The sequence below is a fragment of the Pseudonaja textilis genome, chromosome 1 (assembly GCF_049901715.1).
Source record: "Pseudonaja textilis isolate UNSWEBS1 chromosome 1, rPseTex1.2, whole genome shotgun sequence".
In the NCBI taxonomy this organism is placed as follows: Eukaryota; Metazoa; Chordata; class Lepidosauria; order Squamata; family Elapidae; genus Pseudonaja; species Pseudonaja textilis.
Genome location: NC_141990.1, coordinates 66,015,234 through 66,039,814, shown reverse-complemented (window position 1 = coordinate 66,039,814; position 24,581 = coordinate 66,015,234). Strand labels below are relative to the sequence as shown.

The 24,581-nt window shown below is 36.1% G+C and overlaps 2 protein-coding genes across 2 annotated transcripts; both read left to right on the top strand.

The window, feature by feature from the left end:
* Positions 1-204: 204 nt before the first annotated feature.
* DESI2 (desumoylating isopeptidase 2) lies at positions 205-8,056 on the top strand. Its single transcript, XM_026695436.2, has 4 exons — positions 205-383; positions 1,669-1,762; positions 3,763-3,904; positions 5,136-8,056. The coding sequence occupies exons 1-4, from the start codon at positions 317-319 to the stop codon at positions 5,367-5,369; spliced, it is 537 nt and encodes a 178-aa protein (XP_026551221.1). The 5' UTR covers positions 205-316; the 3' UTR covers positions 5,370-8,056.
* Positions 8,057-14,554: 6,498 nt separating this feature from the next.
* COX20 (cytochrome c oxidase assembly factor COX20) lies at positions 14,555-20,735 on the top strand. The gene is made up of 4 exons (XM_026695439.2): positions 14,555-15,036; positions 17,947-18,058; positions 18,675-18,738; positions 19,469-20,735. Exons 1-4 carry the CDS (start codon positions 14,998-15,000, stop codon positions 19,605-19,607), a joined length of 354 nt encoding a protein of 117 aa, XP_026551224.1. The 5' UTR covers positions 14,555-14,997; the 3' UTR covers positions 19,608-20,735.
* The last annotated feature ends 3,846 nt before the right edge of the window (positions 20,736-24,581 follow it).

Below are 24,581 nucleotides of genomic sequence, written 5' to 3'. Positions count from 1 at the left end.
CAGCCTTTTTTGTCCAGTAAAAGATGTTCTTTTCTGTAGCTGTAAAGGTATTTTTTTAATGGGTGAGAAAAGTTCCTTGGATTTAGTTGTCTGATTATACTTTGATATAGCAAACAAATAAGCAGTGGATTATTAAGCTTCCTAGCGCCTAGTTAAATTAGACTGCGCTCTATCTATGACTGTCTTAATGCTCAGTAATGTTTTGAACATTTCAGGAAAAATTAATTAAAATGGTCTTCCCCCTCAGAAATAGCCTTGGCATGTGGAATGTAAATTTACATTTAGCTACATTTCCTATGTTCTTTTCTAGTACTGGATGAATGAATACACTTCCTCCCTTGGAATTGGAGTATTTCACTCAGGAATTGAGATATATGGTAGAGGTATGTACCTATGTGCGTTATATTTTTTTACTAAAAGGATTAAAATGGAACTTTTTGTGTGCGTAGGAAGAGATTGACAGTTTTTAATTTTAAATTTATCACAATCTAGCTTTCCCAGTTGGATATGTTGAGTGAAATGCCAGAAGACTTGGGCCACCTGAGCATGGTGGGGCAGGGAGAGAACCCAGGTTCCCCACCATAGCCAAGAGATATGGGCCTTTTCTCCACCCCACCATGTCTGGGAGGCTTGGGCTCACTCCATGCCCCACCATGCTCAGGTTGACTTCCATGTAAGAGAGAGAGAAAAAGAGCCATGGGTGGCACAGTGGTTAGACTTCAGTATTGCAGACTAACTGCCCATTGCCAGGCATTTGTGACCAGTTCAAGGTTGACTCAGCCTTCCATCCTTCCAAGGTTGGTAAAATGAGGACCCAGATTGTTGGGGCAATATGTTGACTCTGTAAACCGCTTAGAGTGGTGTAAAGCACTAAGAAGCGGTATATAAGTCTAATCACTATTGCTTTCCATTGTTCTGCAGTTGCTGACTACTAAGGCTACCTTACCTCATCCTTAAACAGGCTCCATTCCTGTCATTTTTAGGACAATTTGGGGCCTTCTGAATGATCATGAGAACAGTGGTGTTCAGAGGGGAAATTTCTTGGCACATTAGAGGACTGGACCTCAAATCTGGTGAAAACTGGAAGGCTCAGAATACTGGTGTTTGCTAGCATTTTCTCCAGTGGGGCAGAAATGGTAGCAGAACAGACAAATCCAACGTCCGTTCTGCTTACGAACTTCATTATCTGCTTCCTCACTGATATTTCTGGAGAGATTAGCAGAGAAGATTGTAAATAGGAAATCAGATCACAGAGTACTTTAGCAACTAGTCATAAATGTGAATAGGTGGCCAAGCATCTGAAATATGTTCATCTGATCAGGAAAGTGAGGCACATTTTACCACAGCCAAAACTGCAATAATTCTGGGATTTTTTTCCCCATGGTTTCATACTTCTTTTGTTAATAGTTCATCTTTCTTAACCACCTATCTTCTTCAGAGGGAGATTTACTTGGCATAAATAGCATTTACCTTATAATCTTTCAACCTAATACTCCCAACTCAAATATAAATCTTTATATTATAAGTACCAAGTCTTAAGATTTGTCTAGATTTTGTAGCAATATTTTTGATATGATAGTATATCAGTTTTAAGCATGCCTGGAAAATTATTTGTATAGAGAAGTCAGCTATTACTAACAAGGATAATATCTTGAATTTGTCTTTCAGAATTTGCTTATGGTGGTCATCCATATCCTTTTTCTGGAATATTTGAAATTTTACCAGGAAATGCATCTGAATTAGGGGAAACATTTAAATTCAAGTAAGCAATTTTCGTTAGTGTGTTCTGAAATTTATTTAAACAGTTATTGACTGCAACTTGTAAATTCGAAACTGTATGATCAAAACGAAAGTAGCTGCCCATCTCCTATTAATAAAATTTTAATCCTTGTTTATAATAGTAATATACACTGCTCAAAAAAATAAAGGGAACACAAAAATAAGACATCCTAGATCTGAATGAATGAAATATTGTTATTAAATACTTTGTTCATTACATAGTTGAATGTGCTGACAACAAAATCACATAAAAATTATCAATGGAAATCAAATTTAGCAACCCAGGGAGGTCTGGATTTGGAGTTACACTCAAAGTTAAAGTGGAAAAAAACACTACAGGCTGATCCAACTTTAATGTAATGTCCTTAAAACAAGTCAAAATGAGGCTCAGTAGTGTGTGTGTGGCCTCCACGTGCCTGTATGACCTTGCTACAATGCCTGGGCATGCTCTTGATGAGGTGGTGGATGGTCTCCTGAGGGATCTCCTCCCACACCTGGTCTAAAGCATCCCCCAACTCCTGGACAGTCTGTGATGCAACATAGCATTGGTGGATGGAGCAAGACATGATGTCCCAGATGTGCTCAATTGGATTCAGGTCTGGGGAACGGGCGGGCCAGTCCATAGCATCAATGCCTTCGTCTTGCAGGAACTGCTGACACACTCCAGCCACATGAGGTCTAAGAGCATTGTCTTGCATTAGGAGGAACCCAGGGCCAACTGCACCAGCATATGGTCTTACAAGGGGTCTGAGGATCTCATATCGGTACCTAATGGCAGTCAGGCTACTTCTGGCGAGCACATGGAGGGCTGTGCAGCCCCCTAAAGAAATGCCACCCCACACCATTACTGACCCACTGCCAAACCGGTCATGCTGGAGGATGTTGCAGGCAGCAGAACATTCTCCATGGCGTCTCCAGACCCTGTCGTGTGTCACATGTGCTCAGTGTGAACCTGCTTTCATCTGTGAAGAGCACAGGGCACCAATGGTGAATTTGCCAATCTTGGTGTTCTCTGGCAAATGCCAAACGTCCTGCATGGTGTTGGGCTGTAAGCACAACCCCCACCTGTGGACGTTGGGCCGTCATACCACCCTCATGGAGTCTGTTTCTGACTTTGATCAGCCACATGCACATTTGTGGCCCACTGGAGGTCATTTTGCAGGGCTCTGGCAGTGCTCCTCCTGTCCCTCCTTGCACAAAGGTGGAGGTAGCGGTCCTGTTGCTGGGTTGTTGCCCTCCTACGGCCTCCTCCATGTCTCCTGATGTCCTGGCCTGTCTCCTGGTAGCGCCTCCATGCTCTGGACACTACACTGACAGACACAGCAAACCTTCTTGCCACAGCTCGCATTGATGTGCCATCCTGGATGAGCTGCACGACCTGAGCCACTTGTGTGGGTTGTAGACTCTGTCTCATGCTACCACTAGAGTGAAAGCACCACCAGCATTCAAAAGTGACCAAACCATCAGCCAGAAAGCATAGGAACTAAGAAGTGGTCTGTGACCACCACCTGCAGAACCACTCCTTTATTGGGGATGTCTTGCTAACTGCCTATGCTTTCCACCTGTTGTCTATACTATTTGCACAACAGCATGTGAAATTGATTGTCAATCAGTGTTGCTACCTAAGTGGACAGTTTGATTTCACAGAAGTGTGATTGACTTGGAGTTACATTGTGTTGTTTAAGTGTTCCCTTTATTTTTTTGAGCAGTGTATTTGTTGTGCTTTCATATTAAAAAGCTCTTCCCATGATTGTTAGATAAAAAATAAGCCTACACAAGTAAGCTGATGTGCCTATATATAAAAAAGTATAATTCTAAAAAAGCAATATTGTGAAATATTCATTGAACATGAAGTTCAAAGTTAGTATGTTTTAAATGAAGGCTGGTTTCCAGAAGTGTTATCTGTGTTCTCAAAAGAGAATGGAAATGAAAAACTCTTGCCTAAATTGCAAGAATCTTTTAATTTTCAGTCTTTTATTTCAGAGAAGCTGTTGTTCTTGGAAGTACTGACTTCATGGAGGAAGATATAGAAAAAATTATAGAAGAACTTGGAAAAGAATTTAAGGGAAATGCTTATCACTTAATGCACAAAAACTGCAATCACTTTTCTTCAGCTTTATCAGAGGCAAGTTTAATTTGTACAGATGCCATTATTTTAAAAAGTAACCTTTTTATATCTTATAAATAGACTCCTTAAGTTACCTCTGTTTCCAGATTGCACTTGGCAATGACAGAATATTCCATTTGCATTTCTAGAGAGGTCAGTTAAGCAAAGAATTATTTCATGGGATTTGTTCTATTTACTAAAAACAATATATAAGGACAGAATAATAGTGGAAACATCATTAGTGACCTCCTATATGGGGTGGTATTCTACCAGTTCGCACCTATTCGCTAGAACTGGTTACTATTCTAAGCAGTTCAGAGAACCAGTTGTTAGAAGAAATTACTGGCCTAATCCTGTAAGGGAGGCAGGAAGGAAACATTCTGGTGTTGCTTACAGAAGCTGCCTCTCTGTTAACCTTTATTAGATTCTTGGCAGGACTGGATTTTCTGTCTCAGGAACATCTCTGGAGTTTTTTCCCCCTCCTTTGCTGGTACTTTGCTTGTGTGGAGTGACCATTCAAAGTTACAATGGCACTGAAAAAAGTGACATGACCCTTTTTCACACTTGGGACTGTTGTAGCATCCCCACAGTCATGAGAGGCCAGGCGAGGAGATGCGTGCCTTGATGTGAATGATATTGAGTTGGTCACATCCAGCCAATAACATGACCACCAAGCCACGTCTGCCACCTAAGCCATGCCCACAGAACCAGTTGTTAAAAATTTTGAATCTCACCCCTGTTCCTATATAGTGTTTATTTTACTATTTTTATTAGTATTACTGCAACTTTTATTAATGGACCTCCATTTCCCAGATTTGTGGATGCAGACGACCAAATTTCCATATAGGCATCACTTTAAAATAACGGACAAGTCTGGCACATCTAATGTAATTCAGATATTGCTGAAGTGGTATCAATACATTACTATTTGTGGCATTTGGATATCATTATGACATGACCCACATTACCTTCCATACGTATAAGTGATGTTTCATTGTACTTATGTTCTAATTAGTCTTTATTGGAAAAAATAGATGCACAGTATACATGCAAGTTCAGAATTGTCAGTTACTTCTGCCTGAAAATTAGATTTATAACTTATATTATCAGCCTGGCAGGCAATATTAGTAGAAATTTACTTTGTGCTATAACTGTATATTTGAATATTTCAATTGAAAGAGAAATTATTGATTTCAGATAGGAGCCCAGATATACCGTACTTAATGATTAACTTGTTAATTCCATCTAGATTCTCTGTGGAAGAGAGATTCCTCGTTGGGTGAATCGTCTTGCCTATTTCAGTTCCTGTATTCCTTTTCTCCAGAGTTGTCTACCAAAAGAATGGCTTACACCTGCTGCCCTTCAGTCTAGTGTAAGCCAAGAGCTTCAGGAAGTCCTAGAAGAAGCAGAAGATGCTGCAACATCAACTTCTCTGTCAAGTTCAGCATCAGGGGCAAGAACTGGCCATCATACTAAAATATAGGTTTAGTCCAAAGTACTGTAATTTTGGAAGCTTTGTCAATAACTGACTTCCCTTATACAATAGTAAATAGACATTTGATGGTGTCTTTGGTTTGTAATTAGAGAACTAATTCAAACCCATGGTGTTCTGCTCAGGATTTTATATGTAGTGAAAAAAGTGTCTTGATGAAATGGAAAGAACTCGAGAAGAACTCAAATGGAATCTTCATTTTAATCTAATCAAATGACTTGGACTAATTGAGCAGAAGTTAAACTGTTTACAGTATTGTGTGCTGCTGTTACAAATCCCTGAGGGATATCAGCCATTAAAAGAAAATGAATAAATTCAGCATCAGTGGAAGTATAGTAATGGTCAGTGTTCCTTGCTACTGCCTTGGAATAGAATAGGTTAGAGTATGTCTCTTCCAACTCTTATTGGTGTACAAGGAACTAGTGAATACTATGTGTAAACAGGGTACAGAATTATCAATATAAAGAATTTTATCTAAGAAAGAAAGGAAGTAGCCCTACTATTTAGCAGAAATGTTCCTAAAATGTGACTTCTATGTCAATTTTTTTCAATTACAATGAGCAAATTTATATTTTATTACAAATACAAGTGCATTCTTTGGGGTGATAAATTGCAGTCATTTTATTTCAACTGCCTCATGCTTTTATCTGATTTGCAGATATGAAAAATCATTCTGAATTTTTCAGATAATAGTGCCTGTTTCACATATCATTTAAAATCTAAAGTTATAAGATGCAGATAAAACAGATAAATTACAGATTCATATAAACTTGTGGATGAGTTAATTTAGAACATGGTAAACAATAGGTCCTTTGGAAACTAAAAATGTGGATTATTCAGCAGATGTAAAGTGTTGTTAAATAGAATTCCAGTTCAGAAACTCCAAGAGAAGTGACAGTTTTAATTGCCTTTCTCAATTCTCAGATTCAAGCAAACCAAATGCTTTATCCAGCTCACTGTGTTTTTTGCCGAAGCAATGAGTGTTTTAGATGAATAAGTTATAGACATTTTTGTGCCATTAAATAGCAATATATACTGTGTGAACTACAAAAAAATCATTTGCAAAAATATTAGAGGAATATCTTCTATTTAACGTGTTCTATTGCTGACATAATTTCGTTGGGATAGAATTAAAAATAGTACTGGCATCTAATTGAAATTGGGTTCAGATTTTTATATATGTGGTTTTAAAACTCTTCCAAATACTTGGAAGTTGTGTTTAAACCAAGGCTTTCAAGGCTTGCATTAGTGAAGAATACAAATTCTTCCAATAACAACATTTTATGCTCCTTTGTGGATACATTTGCTATTGCAAACAATACTCAGGTATGTAACATCATCCTATTGAAAGTTATATATATATAATGGATATTAAAAAACATTATATATTGTAGCCAGTCCTTTTAATAAGCAAATACATTCTTACTAGTCATTTTTATGATTTAACCAGAGTAACTTATTGGTTAATTTCAAATTTAATGTTTAAATCCCATGTTTTTTAAGCAATCATCTAAATTGGGTTTCTGAGAATACACTATTAAAATCATAAGCATAGAGTGTTTCTCTATAAACTGACAATGAGATAATTTGGTTTTTCAACTGATATGGGAAAGAGTAGTATGGGTCTCCATCTATTAAGGAAGTTGATATGTTAACAAAGAAAACATTCATATACTGATAGATATAAATTTATCCACTCCTTTCAAGGAAGGATGATGCACATATTTTTTGACATTACTTACCAGTGCCATGAAATTTTACCCATGCAGAGTTGATGGAATCTCCATAATAGATTCTATAACATAACTGGCTTTATTATTAATTACAGAATAATTTGACATTTTATGTCTGTATCCACGACAATAGCATGTAAGGAATGCAAGGAAATACATGGCATACTAAGTAAAAGCAATTATTTAATAACATGGTTATATATTCTGATTTTACTGGATTTTTCTATTATACATTTTGTGGCATTTTATAATGACTTTATGTCCACAAACAGCTGAATTCTGAAGCTGCTACAATCTTAGGGAATGATGGCAGTCCTATAACTTATCATGTGTGCTATATCAATTCTACACTTGATTCCTTGAACAAAGCAACCTGCCAAAATCTACTTTCCTAACTAGCAACAGTTGAAGGTATATTTCACCAGCATTACTACTCAGCAGGGAATGCATTTCTCCCAGTAGCCATAGTGTGCATTAAGCTAAAACATTTTCTACCTATAATACTGGATATCTCAACCTTAAAAGAAAAACGGGTAGAAGAAATACATTTTGGGTTCTCTGATCTGCCCAAGTTCTATTTTGTTTCTTATCAAAGAGAATACTGTAGTTGATGTTTTGTCTTATTAAAGCCATTTTTAAGATGCCATTCATATTTAAGAAGTTAAAAATTAATTGCTAACAAATGTCAGACTACACTAGTAAACTGGATGGGTTCATTATAAATGGTGAGGTTCTTGATTACATGCAATACAACTCTGTTAACAACTGATGTTCACTTTTAGGTGGTTTAAGAGAGTTTTCACCAACACATTTTTGTAAACTAAAAATAGGTTTACTGTAATGCATAGTATTTGTATGAAATAGCAGATGTTGACTTTTGTTACATTCTCATGTCTATTATAAACTTGAATCCATTAATTTATTAAAAAGATGTTTTTATAAAAATGTAGTTTGATCTTGTCATTTTAATGTATCTTTTAAATGATTTTTCACTATTGTATTAAATTTATTTTTACATTTTGAAATCAAAATATTGGCATGCCAGAATAAATTTTTTCCCCTAGCAGGAATGCTCTGCCTTGGGAGGGAGGGGTATGGTTTTAATCAGGGCATTATGAATTATACCTTGTACTTTAAATTGTATACTCTCTCCAGAGTCACTGCTGTGAGATGTATGGGTCCATAATCACATGACAGGAAGGCTCTTAAAATCCATTGACACTGGTTATTAACATTTAGTTGTCTAGGTGATGCTATGTAGGTGCCAGCTCTACTAGAAGGCCAGAACAGAAAACTATCTCCAAAGGCTAGAACTATTAATACAATTATTTTATTGAGAGGATATAACAATAGAACCTTGCAAACCCAATTGAACTCTAAGAAATAGAGAAGTACAGCACAGTGAATCAGAAAGGCATTTGTCTGAATTGCTTCTGAATATTATCTAGCTTCCCAGGGCTTAAAAGAATATTTCACCCCCTTTGGTTCTTGCATATTTCCATTACAATTACTTCCCTTTATTTTCAACACATAGGTTTGTGCTCATTGTTAGCCAGTATAAAAGCTATTTCTTCAGGTTGTTTACCATACAAATTATTGGTAGACAAAACCAAGCACAAACGTTAAAGAACAATGAAAACTCTTTTTAAAGAGAAAAGAGGTTTTATGTTTTATGTTTTCTTTGTCTTTAAAATTAATAAAATTTGTTTTTTAAAAAAGAAAACTCTTTTTAAAGAGTAATATAACTAATACTTACCCTCAATCTAGAAGAGATAAAAAACCTAAAGCACAAAAGAATGATTCACACCCACCATACATCATTACCACAAGTTTGGAGATGATCTTAGTGATATGGAGGCTCCCACAGAAAGGCATTATCTCAGCCTAGATTAAGCTCAGCCTATATAGCTTTTTAAAGATAATGGCAGCACTTGGTATTTCATCAAGCAATGAATAGGCACTCACTGTAATACATAATTTAATTTTGTAAATATAAAAAGGATACATATCACTATGCTTTACACTGCAGTATGACTACAGTTTGCTGTAACAGCTACAGTTGAGAGTCTGTATTACTATTTCATTCACCATGCTTTTGTATAGCAACTATTATAACATGTATGACATCAGTGTAGAAAGAGGCATTTCTGAAATCTATGTTCTAAGAACAGATGTGGAATGCAAATTATACGAATTAGCCTACACAGATAGTGGCTAAGAATAGCTTAGGTGATGGATTTGATCTGATTTTACTTGGTACAGTTTTTATAAGTTTGCTGAAGACATGAAAATTTTCATGATTTTATACATCTTGGTATGCTGTCCTTATTCAGTTAAAGAGAAATGCTAAACAAACGATGTCCAGAATAAAGACCTAAGATTATTGAAGTTACGTCTATGAAAGGCCATCAGGTAAGATCCTACCAGCAAATATCCAATTGAATGTGGAATTATTCAAGTATAGTCTTTGATGAATATTCTTATATACACAATCTGTATTTCTGAGCTGACATATGAAGTAACTCAACCAATAGTGATGTCATCTGCTTCCAAAGAAACGGAATACTACTCATTCTTCAAAGAACTTCACTGACGCTGTATTTGTGTATGCTATGTCTTGATCCATGGACCTCTGCCAAATTCATTAACAAACAAGGTTAGTAAGTTTTAACAATGTCTAAATATTAAGGCTTTAACTGATTAAAGTTAATAATATTTTCCTATTCTTAGAAGTTGAAAGCCGTAACTATCAAGAGGCTTTTTGAAGGATGACTGAACTTGTTAATCTACTAGAACTTTCAGAAAAATTACCTCAATTAACAGCAAACATCAAGAAACTGAATGACAGATTCATGGCTTTCCTGAACATGGAAAGAAAAATGCAAAGAACAAAAACAGAAACTACAAAATTAATCAATACTTGCAGCTACTGGAATTTAAAATCATTATTTAGAAGTAAAAAACAGCATGGGAAATATAAGACTCTGAAAAACAAACCTTGCAATAAAGCTAAGAAAGAGAGAAACAAAGGCAAAATTGCATCTTTTTTAGGACTGTTTAAGAAACTCAGCTCCTGGAGGATCAGACATAAGCAAACAATTGATGAAGATCAGGAATTGATTCCACTAGATTTATTTGATATTTCTCACGAGATAATACAGGTTACCTGATATTCTGTTTTCCTTTTTAATTTAATGTGATAAACATTTAAAAAAAATAAAATAACACAATTTGAATGCATATCTTTTAATTTATTCAGTATGTTTATATTATTCAGTACGTTTCCAGCTACTACTTGAACTGATATATCTATGGTATCAGCTATCATATTTAAGTACAGTATTCATTTGATGTCATTCATCTTTGAATACAAAATGTCTATAACAAACAACTAGATACCATTAGGCTCCTATCCTGTTTTGTGTGTGTGTGTATGTCTGTGTGTGCTGCCAAAGATAATGGGGTTTCTATTGTTGAGAAAAGAACCAGATAGTCTAACCTAGTAAAACATTTCAAAGTTGAGTCAGTCATCCACTCCTTTTTGAAATGGCTAAATCTGTAATACGGGTTCTCCATCTATGCTTCACTCCAGTAGTCTCTATCTTGTTTTCCTTCTCCTTTTATATTCCATCTCTTCTCATTCATTAAGCCTATAAGTTCACAGTCAGGGTTTGTGTTCCTTACTTTATAATTACACAGCACCTATTTAAAAACATAAGCTTTTATATAAATAATTATCATGAATTTACTGTGATTACACTGATCCATCAGCACATAAAGATACATTTTAAACAAACAGTCCTTACACATACTGCACAATGTCTAATCTTATTAGCTCTTACATCACAAATTACCTACATCCCATTCATGTAGTCAGTACTATTCCTGAATATTCATGTGTAACTCATGTAGTACTCCCAGCAAGTATTAAGCACTGTGTGTTTTGATTGCATTATGCAAAATATGGTAAAGCAAATACAAGAGCACTGTATCAATATTTTTATGATTATATTAATTGCCTCTCATTAAATCAGAGGCTATTTTATGAAATAATCTTATACATGCTTTCCAAATCTTTTCAGAAGTAAATGCCACCGTGTGGCTTACTCCCTGCTAAAGATATTTAGGATAACAGAGTGTTTACATTGTTAGTGGGGTTATGTCTTTTAAAATGTTTTAACTTTGCTGCATTTTTTATTTCTTTGAATTATCTTAGGAATATATTCTTATTCATTCTTGCAAACCATGCCTATGGTGGTCTGACCCAACCGGGTTCCCAAAGAACAAACACAGACAAAGGCAGCAGCCCCCACCTTTTAAGGTTTAATAACAAATTCTGTTCTGAAGGCTGCTTTCCACTAACTAGCTCCAACAAGAAAGAGCCTTGCCAAGTTGTTTGTCAAGGCTGCCAAAAACCCAGAGATAAGAACTAATTTACAAGATTTTCCAAACACGAACTAAGATGTCCACGAGTTGAGTTTCAGAGCTTCTTTGCTGTCTGCAAAGAATGCTTTTCCAAAGCTGGCTTTTATCCTCTTGAGAGAGGGGCCATTACCTTGCAGCCTTACTCCCGAGTCACCTGTGCTGCTGTAACTGTTCTTTCCTCTGAGCAATCCTTCGTGCATGTGCACTTGGCACAGACTCCTCAGGAACCTCATCACTGCTGCCAGCCCCCACAATCTCTGAAGGCAGCAGTCCACTCCCTGATGGTCCTGGCCCTTCATCAGAGTCCTCGCTCTCCTCAGCCAGCTGCACCTGCTGCTGGCTAACCACAACATATGGGCATTTTATTCTGCAAATAATTATCTGTACATTAATTTGATATATAACTAGTACTAAGTATAACTAAGAGATGGGTGAGATTACAGGGAGTTAAATTTTCCTTAATTTGCTTTTCAAATAATATGAACTTGCTTTATCTACTCTTTCACCTTTCCCATTCTATCCATACAAAGAAAATCTATGTATTTTTAAGCATTAAAAGAGCATATAATACTGCAATCTTGATAACATAAACAAGCAAACTTACTTAAAAGCAAAGACAATGTTATATATAACCACCAGATGGCAGATGGACCTATATCTTATAATCAATTATACACATCCTTTCTACAAATGTCAGAAATTTTAATCAGGCAGTTGTTTATATTAATTTTCTGTAAATTTGTACAAGTTATGTATAAAATGTTATCATTCAGATATCTTCCTATAACATTTTATTATACATATTTTAATTAATTATATCAAATATCACATTACTTTCTGATGCGGCTTTTAGCATCTTATCCTGGTGTTTGGAGGCTGAAAAGTTGAACCCAAGCAAGATGTATTTGCTGTAGGTTCATTGTGTTTGTCTATCAGAACCAGGGTAATCTCTGGATGGGCTTGCACTGCCTCTAAAGAACATGTTTTCAGGGGATCTTTGGCTTATGTTTTATGTTTAATATAGTATACATATTTTAATTCTTCATACCTTGGACTTTACCAAGATTTTGGTGTGCTGCCACTCAGGGATGGATTTTGGCTTTTCTGACAGCCGAAACCCAGTCCAGCCCTGCCTGGCATCGAGGCTAGGCATATCTCATCAGCAGAATGGCAAATGTGAAGTGGGACAGTGAAGTGCAGGGTGGCAGGGGTCTCAAAGTGTGGAACAGTTAAGAGTATTTGTGGCTGGGCCTGGACTGGGACTACTGCAGTTTCCCCAGAGCCTGCTTGCCACCCTGTACGGTAGGATGCAGGGCAACCAAAGGGCAAAGATGGAGATAAAGGTGGGGGAGAGATAAGCAGGTGGGGAGTGTTGGAGTGACCCTGCACATGGAAGTGCAGGTAGGCTGCCAAGACCCAATTTTTGATCATGTGAGCACAGGGATACTGCAATGACCATAAATCCTTTTCAGCAGTGTTGTAGCTTCGAATGGTCACTGAACAAACGGTCGAAAGTCAACGATTACCCATGTAAGACATTTTCTCTCCTGTACCTTCTCTCAACTTACTCGCAGTGCCTTGAACATACAAATTTACTCGCTATTTTGTGACATTTTTGCAAGTCATAATGAAAATGGTCTTACTACGGATATCTAAAATGTAATATATTTATTGATAACTGGAAACTGGATATAGAAAAGCATCGAATGTTTGGCAAGAGAAATTTTGAAAGGGTTCACAAAATATTTCAAATATCTCCACGCAACTTTTATAAAACATATTGTAATGGAACCAGGCAGCATGACTTTAAGGATTTTAAAGTGCCATACTGGGGTATTCTTCCATTTTGTCTTCACAACTATCCTTTGAGGTAGGCCAAACTGTGAAGCAGTTGTAGAATTATGAATATTTATTTGATTTGTCAATGGCTTACAAGATAATAGGTATAAGTATAAACATAGTTATGAATACACGAAATGGATAGATATAAGAAAAATAAAAAGAAACAATAGGACAGGGACTGTAGGCATGTTGGTGCATTTATGCACGCCCCCTGCACTTATGCAATATGGCTTATCCTAGTGACCTAGTCTGATAATCTAGCTAAACTGATACTCTCTAGATCAGTGGTCGCCAACTGGTGGGCCAGAGACCACTGGTGGTCCACAAGAAAATTTTGGTGGTCCGCAGAAAAATGTCCCCCCCAAAGCAATTAATCCAGGCTGTGTGGGAACATAAGACTGTGCTGCCCACATAGCCTGTCCACCCACTGGCTCCCACCCTTCGGTGGCAGGGGAGGGAAATTGGCCCCAGGGTGGCTTGCTGACATTGGTGGGAAAGTCGGTCCCGTATTCCAGAGCTGCAATAGTCACAGGACTGGCCCTTTGGTCCTCCCGCAGCAGCTGCTCCAGTCCATGGCAGGCTGGTACTCCCGGGTGAAGGAGCAGCTGATCCGGGAGGACCAAAGGGCCAGTCCTGTGATTACTGCAGCTCTGGAATATGGGACCGACTTTCCCACCAATGTCAGCAAGCCACTGCCAGTCAAAATTCGTATTAGTGGTCCACAGGATTTAAAATTATGAGTTTGGTGATCCCTGAGGTCTAAAAGGTTGGCAACCCCTGCTCTAGATAACCCTGCACTACAGCTCCAATTTTCAATCCAGAAAGTCTATCATTCCCAGAGACTTCTATGTTAGTGATAGTTTCTCTAGTCATTCTATTAGGATACACAACGGGGGCTTTCTAGGTGTTTTTAATTTAAAAAGATGTATATAAAAATATTTAACCAATACGATGAGATTATGTAGCTAAACACAGGTCAGTCATGTTTGACTCTGAAACTTAATTATTAAACAAAAACAAAACACTGTGCCAAGTAACGCCACACACACTCGCGCTGACCTGCGAAACTCGTTCTGAGAATGCATAGAAGGAAATGGGGAACGTAACCTTCAGTATACGGCATTGTCTCAATGAGTTCAACTACATTTACTCTATGCCCCCCCCCACCCGCCCTAAAGGCATGCTTGGAAATGGGAGACGAAGCTCGTTTCCCATTTCCTATCATGCCTTTTTCCCGTCTTCTCCGAGCTCCACCTTGAGCGCTCAGAGACTGGAACGCTGCACATCGGCGCGCTGAAAGAAGTGCGGGAAGGAGAGCACGCGCGCGCGCGCGCGCGCGCGCGTGCATGCAGACGAGGCGCGCGCTGCTCTGTGACCCATCTCACTGAACAAAGGATTCCTGTTCGCAATCTCTAGACCTAAAATGGCGTCAGTTCAATCTCCCAACACCATAGAGATAAAGGAGAGGCCGAGTTAGGGGGGAGGGGGGGGAGGCGGGTGGGAAGAGTGGCTTTTTTTTTTTTTTTAAAGCATAAGGCCTCTCTGCCTATCGCGGCATTCTGACTCGCTGGTCGTAGTTCTGAGCCTGGACTGCGGGAAAAAGATCCGGTACTTGTCTGATGATGGCGACGGAGGAAGAGACTAAGGTTTCTAAGAAGGTAATGGAGGTGAAAGCTTCTTTAAAGAAAATTGCCGAATTCGCCGAATTGCTTCAAAATCACCCCGAAGGGCTCGGTTGGTCGAAACGTACCGCCTTTAGCACTTTCTCAAGCAGTCCAGGCTAAGCGAATCTTTTTTTCTCCGTCCAGAGATACATAGTAGCTCTGAACACGAAGGTTCCGGTGACCTCTGGTCTTCTCCTTTTGACATCTTAATGTAGGAGACCTAGATTTAATTTTAATCTATTTAAAACACCAAGCTCCTTTTTTTTCTTCCACGCTGGGATGGTGACAGTTACTTCTGGAAATACAATTGCACCCAAGCGACCCTATTTCAAAATAACAGCCACAATCCCTGCTGCATTATTTTAAAGTGGTTTTGGCTACTAGTAGGAAAAAGCAAAAAATAATGAATGATAAGTCTATTATTATTTGTATTTGTTGATACTGACATACAAAGTGTAGTAGTAACAACATATTGGGGTGGAGTTGGTAGTATATGATCCCAATTATTGTTCTGGTGTTAAAAAAATGTCCACATGTATTTGATATTTTTCCAAAGAACAAACAATTGTTATGAAAAGAGTTTTTATAAAATACAATATCCTCAGCATTCTGGTAATTTAACTTCTTAATGGCTGTTACATAGTATCAGGTGTTTACCCTCTTGGGAAAGGATCATCCTTAATACAGCATATGTATATTTTAAAATGTGTAAATGTGTCTATTTGTATGGTGACATTGTATTACAGGCATATCCATACAGGAGTGCTAAATAAAGACAACACGCATACTTAAAACAACATTCTGTTCAGAGTAAGAAGTTTTATGCTAAGTATAGAAAGGGAATAACAAGAGAAGAAGTCAGGAGATACAAAAAAATCTTATTTATTATAAAAACATAACTAGTGCCAAGGTGGATTGGATCCTTGGCCAATCTAGTCCAGTAGTGTCTTCTCACAGTGGCCAACTGACAGCAAAAAGAAACCCCATTAGTTTCCCAGCAGATATCTTTCAAAGACAAGTATAGTGTCCATCATGTGCCAACAGCTATGTTTGTCTGACTTCCATGTATTGGTCAAACCGTTTTTGAAGCTAGGCAAACTGGAAGTCAGCTTTCGTATCTTATAGTAGCAAATTCCAAAGTTTGATCACAGTATCTGAACACCATTCACTAAATCCATATTTTCCATCCTGGCAAATAATTGTTTTTTCCACCATATTCCATTGTTTCCATATTCCATTTCTTGTGTGGCCTGAAAAAGTTCTGAAAACTTTTTGCCTTTTTTTTTTGCAGATCTTATTAATTCCGTAGGACCATGACTTCCTCCACCTTCCCATTCTTGTCAACCCTTTGCATGCACAAATACATACCATACGTTTGTAATTCAATACTCATCCATTCTTTTGTACAATCAAACCTCCACAGCATATTTACTTTTATATTCAGCTCATATTCATAGCTGTTTTTGTTTTACTATACAGTTTTTAAGTAAAGAATCACAGGGCTGAAAGGGACATTAGAGTTATTCTAGCCCAACCCACACCCCAGCCAAGGGAGGAGTCCTTATTCCATCCCAGACAAATGGTTGTCCAGTATTTTCTTGAAAACCACCAGTAATGGAGCACTCACAACTCCAGTTCGTAACTGTTCCATTGACTAATCATTCTCACTCCTTATTTCCTGGTTGTATTTTTTTCTGACCAGCTTCCAGTTATATACCTGTTACAGACTCTACCCTATCTAACTGCTTTCATTTTATGTTTTCCCGACACATTCAACTCTCAGTTCCATATAACAAAATGGGGAAAAGCACTCTTATATACAGCCATTTTTGTTTCTATCAACAGATGTTTATTCCTTAATGCAGACTTCATACGATTACTAATTTTTCTACCAGTATTTGCACATTTTAGTTTTCCCCATCCATTTTTCAACCTATAATAAAATTCTCTTGACATAAGCACATTCATCTTCTCTCTTCATCCTTGAACCAATATTTTTAATGCTTCCTGTTAGTGTAACTTTGCATTCTTCTGTGGCAATGTGTAATACAATTTTTGTCTTCCTAACAATTTCCATATCTTCTTCCCTTGTGTCCATTTTCCTTCATTTATTCCATGCATTCTAAAATACAGTTCTTGGCCCCACTGTTTGGCTCTCTATAACTATCACTGAATATCAATGATAGGATTGCCAAAAATTGGCATTGTGGTTTGACTATTTGGCCACATTGAGGTAGGAAATGTATGAAAACTGAAATAAGTTCTAAATCTTCTTTCCCAAATCTTAACAAGAATACAACTCAGTTATGAAGCACTTACTGATCCATTCCTAAAACTGTGAAGTCCATGACCTTTTGTTCAGAAACTAATCCATAATGCAGATGGCTTTATTTAAGTTGTACTAGCAAATTTGATGTTACCAATAATTTATTACACTATACCTCAAATCTCCAAGTATATTCATTTGAATAATTTATACCTTAAATATATAAATTTGATACTGATGACTGTTAATATGACCAATCTCCTAGCATCACTTTCTGCAACTTATCCACCAGAAAAGTAATATTAGAGCTATCCAGCTCATGATCTACTTAATGCCATCAGAGACTACTTGTAAATCATAGAATCAAAGGAAGACTAACTTTTAATCTCTGAAAAATCTACTAGAAGTAACATACAATGAATGAGTTTTATTTGTTGCAATAGACTTTGCTGTTCAGTTTTTCCTGTCTTTGTGGGTCAGTGGAAAAGCTGTTTTCATCAAATTTCTCAGTTATGCTTAACTATAACAGAAATTGGATCTTAAATTATTATTCAGAGAAGTTGTTCTTGTTCATTTTAAAATTACATTCGGTGATTCCCAAGTATATCTTAACGATAATGTGTTTAATTTCTTTTCAGCCCTTTCTGCAGGAAATGCTGGAAATCCATAAAATTCCTTGTGCTCGACAATCATTTCTTTATGGAATATTGGGTGGTCTAGGTGTAGGGCTTGGACACTTTTTGGCAACTAGTAAGTGAAAAATAAAGACCTGTTATATGTTAACACTGAGATTGTGTGTAAAGTTTTATTTTTCCTTTTTCTCATCGTAATTTCTCACAGATTACCATATGCCATCTATGCACCATTTTAATAAACAGAGTTGATGCATCTTTCAAAGTAGTGCTTGCTTCTGTTACTCTGCATTCCTTCTAGGAAAAAAATGCATATTGTCAATAATCTCTAAGCTTTGAAATTTTAAACTTCTAAATGTTAAAATTAATAGTAAAATAATAATTCAGCAATCAAATTAATACTAAGAATAATTCAGTGATTAGCCAGTCTGTTTCAGTCATTAACTAGACATTCTTATTTCAATAATTTGCATATTTTTCCTATTCCTCCTTTATCAATTTAATATGCTCTTTGTGCTTTCCAAATAACGGTTCTGCAGTGATGATCTCAGGTTTAATGCAGTTTCACTAAATCCCATTCAACTAAAATAACTATTCCAACAATGATCATTACCTTAAACTTCAGAAATAACTTTATTTTGGATTATGTTTTTCTGTTGATTTCCTATATTTGTTATTTGCTGCCTTATCAATACATGCTCATATGAGTAAGATAGTTCTTTTCTCATCATCAGGCAGAGTGAGACGATCCTATAACTTGGGAGTAGGAGGTTTCTTTGTGACGACATTAGGATGCTGGTGGGTATGATTCAAACATGATAGCTTACTCTTTTAAGATTGATCATGCTCTAATCATGTATGTTTTTTCGACACTTAGTAATTGCACATAGTACTTATTTGCTAATTAACATTTGTAGTAAGATTTCCTTTACACCTGGAAGAGCTGTACTTTCCATGTATCAATCTGAATTTATACCAAGTTGGTCTCATTGGCAACAATGACCAAATTTTCTTCCATAATTTCCATATAGAACTTGGTTGATTTCATTATTGGAATGAAATTATGATTCCAAAATTGTTTATTGTGAGCCATGAAGTTTTGCTTTTTGATTGGCAACCATACAATTTTTTTTAACTATGTAGCCTTTTAAAATTTCCAACTAGTTGCTATTCTTTAAAAAAGGTTATTGCAATGAAAAAGAGTAGGCATGTCTGTTGATTTTTTTGTGTAGGAGTAATGGGGAAGGCGTTTGAAATAGCTTCCGTGGCAAGTACTGGTGGAAGTTGGACATTTTTGGACTGACAGAAAATAAATACTGTATATATGAATAACAAAATATTTTTGCATAAAGGATAAGAGAAAAATATTATGTAGCATGTGTTCTTTAAGTTTTGTATATGTCAGTCTGACAACAGCTAAAGTTATATTTTCTGAAAAAGAGATGATGCTTTTCTTCTTAGTTTTTTAATTGCAATAAAGCAAACAAAATATAAATAATAATGCAAGTGATCATGTGTTTTTTAAAAGGTTCTATTGTAGATACAACAATGCAAAACTAAGGTTTCAACAACGCATGGTTCAAGAAGCGATAAAAAACAAGATACTCTTTGAAGGCACTGAGTTTGATCCCACAAGGAAAGAAACAAATCATGAAAAAAGTCATTAGTTTTGACAGTGTCATTAAAGTATTTTGTACTGATTACGTGTACAGTATGAACTTTACTATAATTTGATAAAATGTTTCTTGTGTAAAATTCAGTTTTTTATTTTCATTTTACCACTGATTTGTATATAAATGTATATAAAATATGCTGCTTTGAGAGCATGGCAGAAATCTTTTTTCCAGTGGCACATTCCAGCAATTTTTCTGATTAATTAAAAATACAGTACATGAAAGCTTTATCCATTGGCTAAAATTAAAGGATAGTTATGGTTACTTTGATCTTAATGAAGTACAGCAGTCTTTTTAAGTTTCTCTCAGCTACCACCTCAGAACACAATTTTCCTGCTGTTCTCAGTACCTATTTTAATAGGAAATCAAATAGCTGTTTGCCTGAACTCACACTACAAATATATTTCGAATGCTAGAATTTTTGATTATCATGCAATACTTTACCGGATTCTAATGTTAGCCATAGATTTTTGTAATCTATGCAATCTGTAGATTGGATTGCTATTCTATATTTCAGTTTTTTCTGTTTTCATAATTTTTCATCTGTGCCTAATAGGGCCTTTAGTTTTTAAGAATTGTTGTTTGATTTATATATAGCAATGCACATGGTTGTTGTTTTTTGGGAAACATTTCCTTTTAAAAAAAATAAATTTTATTAAGTTTCCGAATTTTAAAAACATAAAACTTTATACATTGTTATCAACATCGAGACATTTTTTGCATCTCCTCATTTTTCAGTATATGTATTTACTTATTCCTTTACCGCTACATCTTACTCTTACTATAAATTAATATCTTTTATCCTTACATCTCAATCTCCTCCATGGTATATTTACATATTCCCTCATTCTTTTCCTAATTGCCATTTTCTTTTCATTTATAAACCACTCATACCAGGCATCCTAGGCCCTATAATTGAATCTTCTCTGTCTTTTATTTTCACTGTCCATCTCTATACAATCTTTTTTTTTTTATAACCATGCCTTCCGGTGGAACCCTTTTTTCCTTCCAGAGTTGTGCGTACGAAATCCTTGCAGCTGTTAATATATGTAACATAATATATCTATCTGTTTTATTGCATTTTTGTGTTATTATACCTAATAAAAAAGTTTCCGGATTAAATTCAATTTTCTGATTTGTGATTTCTTCTATCCATTGTCTAATTGTATTCCAATATTTTTTCACTTCCTGGCATGTCCACCAGGTATGAAAATAAGTGCCTTTTTCTTTGCCACATTTCCAACAATTTGGGTCTGAGTTAAACATTTTTGCTGATCTAGCCAGGAGGAAGGTGCCATCTGTAGAACATTTTGTATTGATTTTCCTTGTATGCTGTGGAAGTAATTAGTTTGTAATTTGATTCCCACATTCTCTCCCAATTTTCCAGGTCTATTGTGGCCAACATTTTCTGCCTATACCACCATCGTCTCTTTGACAGCCTCCTCTTCCATTTTAAAATCTAGTAGAAAGTTATATATTCTTGAAATCATTTTCTTTTCCATTTCTTGTAGAATTTTATCTAATTGATGCTTTTCCAAGCAGAAACCAAATTGTTCTTTGTCCTTCTGATATCTCACCTGAATTTGTATGTATGGCCACCAATCTATCTTTATATTTTGTTGCTGTAATTCTTGTCTCATTTTTAATCTTGTGTGTCTAATAGGTCTTTGTAATTCCTCTTTTTTCCCAGATCCATTGCATTTGGGTAGATTTGTGCTTCCATAGTTGACAGCCAGTTCGGTATTTTAGTATGATTCTTTTTAATCTTGTTCCACGTCCAAATTAATAAATCTCTAATCGTGTGTCTCTGAAAATATGCATGTTGTTTACATTTCCCATCCCATAGGAAACTATGCCACCCTCTCTGCAAGTCGTGACCCTCTATCGACAATACTCTTCTATTTTTCTGGTTGATCCAATCTTTAATCCATACCATAGCCACAGCCTGATAATACATTTCCCAGTCAGGGAGTCCAAAGCCACCCCTTTCTCTTTTGTCCTGTACAATTTCATTTTTATCCTAGCTTTTTTCCCATCCCAAACGAATTATTTGATCTAATTCTCTTAAAAAGGTTTTATCCAATCTTATTGGTAGTTTGAAAAAAGATACAGCATTTTTGGTAGGGTAGACATTTTAATTGCTGCAATTTCCCCCGTAGTGATAGCTGTAATTTCCCCCACGTTTCCAATTCTTTTTTTATTTGTATTATTAATTTGTCAGTTATCTTTTTAGATTGAAGAGCATCTTGCTGTTAACCAAATGCCTAAATATTTTACCTTTTTCACATTTTGTATTCCAATTTTCCTTCTAATTTTTTTTTGCTTATATTTTAAATTTTTAGTCAATAATTTTGTTTTGTTTTTATTAATCTTAAGGCCTCCGACCTTGCCATTTCCTTTATTATTACTCCCGTATCCTCTGGATCTTCTAAAAAAAAATACTATATCATCTGCAAATGCCTGTACTTTATGCTTTTTTAATTAAAGCCCCTTTGATTTCTACATTTTTCCTGTTTTCCAATAAGTTTTCTAAGGTAAGAATAAAGAGAAGGGGTGACAGTGGGCATCCCTGCCTTACTCCCTTGTTGATCTTAAATATTTCCATTCTGTCACCGTTCATTATTACACTGGCCGTCTGTGTCGTATAAATTGGCGAAATCAGTTTAATAAATTTATTGCCAAATTGCATGCTTTTTAATTGTTGTATTATGAACTGCCAATTAACATTGTCAAATGCCTTTTGCGCATCGAAGACCATAGCCAAATGTTTTCCTGGATTTGCTTCATAATATTCTATTATATTCAATACTATTCTGGTATTATTTTTGTCTATTCGGTAAGAATCTGTTTTGGTCACTCGCTATGAATGATCTGATTTAGGGTTTTTGGGGGGGAAACATTTCCACTGATGAGAACCAGATGATGTAGCTGGATGATCTTATTCCAGTCATTCCTTCAGTCATAATTAGTACAGGATTTGCATCAAGCTGGTGTATGTATGCATGCATAGCTTGTTATGTACATATTTTTTTAAAAAATTGTTATAAAGGATCCAAATAGTTGAAAAAACGTTTTACCAAAATGTACTAGAATATATTGTTACTGATCTCTTAATGACCTACTGATCTTGTAGAATAGTTCACTAAAAAAGCAAATATCCTTTGCCTGATTTTAATTGAAAAAATGTATACCTAATAGAAAAACTCAGTATGTTCATTTAATTGCATATTGGTGTACAAAGTATTTGTAAAGAACACAGTATATTAATACATGTATTTTTTAATGCAGTACCTTTTAATGCAGTAGAAGTCTATCCAAGTGTACTGAGAAATTATGTAATTATATAGAAGAAGCTCTTTGCCTAAGTCAGGGGTGTCAAATTCGTATCATCAATAATTATAATAGGTGATTTTATGCAGCAGCTTGCATTCTTGCATTTTGGTCAAGTTATTGATCCAGTCATGCAATGAGCTTTTTGGCTGAGAATGGGACTTAAAACCATGGACTTCCCAGCCCCAATTGACCTTAACTCTTCTATTCCACTAGAACATGGCATGAAACACTCCAGGACATTCTGAGGAGCCTGGTCTGATTTGTTAAAAACACAAGTTTTGGGGAACCTAGAGAAAAAGTAATTCGTTAATTCCATTTTCAGCCAAAGTTGTGAACTGATAGAACAGTACTTATGTTCTACATTTTGAATTTTAGTCTGTGACCTATTAGGAATGTGGCTGCACAAATGAAGGCGAGCAGTGGTTGAGCAAGCAAAACCATCCCTCCCACGCTGTGTAAAAATTATCTTCCATGAAACTGATCCCTGATGTCAAAAAGTGTCCCTGGTTGGGGATTGCTGACCTATAACACATTCGTTCCTTATTTTGAAAAATTATATGGCCGCCTATCTGAAGTAACTAGCTAACGAAGTATAAAAGAGTTAACGTATAAAAAATAAATGACTGGTAAAATATGTATCTGCACCAAAACTAAAACACGCAACAAAATACTAAGAGGGAATTGCTAGCATCTTGGCCCTAAAGCCTGAAAGCAGCAGTTTTTTCCCTTCTTCTGGGAAGCCAAGAAAATTGGACCATCCAAAATTTAGGAGGAGTCTTTTCCACAAGGAAGACTTCCAACAAAGGCAGCATGCCTTTTAGGTCCCCCACAAGGAAATAGTGTTTCACAGAAGAGACATGGAATATATGTATGCTGCCAGATCTGGCAGAACAGGCAGAAACCACTAGTGATAAGACAGTTCCTCAGTTGTTTGGTTTTGTGCTATGTGGGGTTTAAAGGTGACAACCAGCATTGCATTCAGAAACTTGTTGGAAGCAATTAGTGGCATAAAGTCTGCACTGCTACTTTCTTGACTATCTGGTTTTTGAATGTTTTTCAAGTGTATGCCAAGAGAATAAATTGTAATAATCCAATTAGGAAGCAACTAAATACATCTCTTGATCTGGAAATAGGACCAACTGCTACACAAAGTGGATGTGTGCAAAGATCCACGTGTTCATGTTGCCAACTGCTTCTTGAACCAAAGCCAAGAGAGTTGTGAAATTATGTACTCATAAAATAGCTGCCCCCAAAACTTAAAGTAACGTCCCAAATGTTTTCTACTTTCCCAAAGGGACTCTTTTTAAGGCCAAACACATCTCTTCACAAAAAAGCTTTCTTTACAGAAAACCAATTTTGATATCATGTCATTGTGTACCCTAATGAATGCAGATTGCTTCATAGAGTAGTTTCCTAGAAAAGCAAATCTAGGAATAAATTGTTCAGGTTAGTAAATATTGTAGGAATAATGCTAATTCTGAACAGAATGCATGCACTAAGCTCCCAAAAATCCATCCAAAGCATCCCAAAACCTTTCTTAGCCCAAATACGAAGGGGAAAGGAATAGAAGGGAAAGGCACAAATACAACAAATGAATTAGGGAGAAATGATTCTCAAGCGTGCCTAAAATTTATT

Excerpts from the sequence above, each read along its gene's own strand:
- COX20 (XM_026695439.2), top strand. The coding sequence starts at position 14,998 with ATGATGGCGACGGAGGAAGAGACTAAGGTTTCTAAGAAG. Across the intron at positions 15,037-17,946 it reads AGACTAAGGTTTCTAAGAAG|CCCTTTCTGCAGGAAATGCT; the intron begins GTAATGGAGGTG and ends ATTTCTTTTCAG. Across the intron at positions 18,739-19,468 it reads GTGACGACATTAGGATGCTG|GTTCTATTGTAGATACAACA; the intron begins GTGGGTATGATT and ends GTTTTTTAAAAG.
- DESI2 (XM_026695436.2), top strand. The coding sequence starts at position 317 with ATGAATGAATACACTTCCTCCCTTGGAATTGGAGTATTTCACTCAGGA. Across the intron at positions 1,763-3,762 it reads GGGGAAACATTTAAATTCAA|AGAAGCTGTTGTTCTTGGAA; the intron begins GTAAGCAATTTT and ends CTTTTATTTCAG. Across the intron at positions 3,905-5,135 it reads TTTCTTCAGCTTTATCAGAG|ATTCTCTGTGGAAGAGAGAT; the intron begins GCAAGTTTAATT and ends AATTCCATCTAG.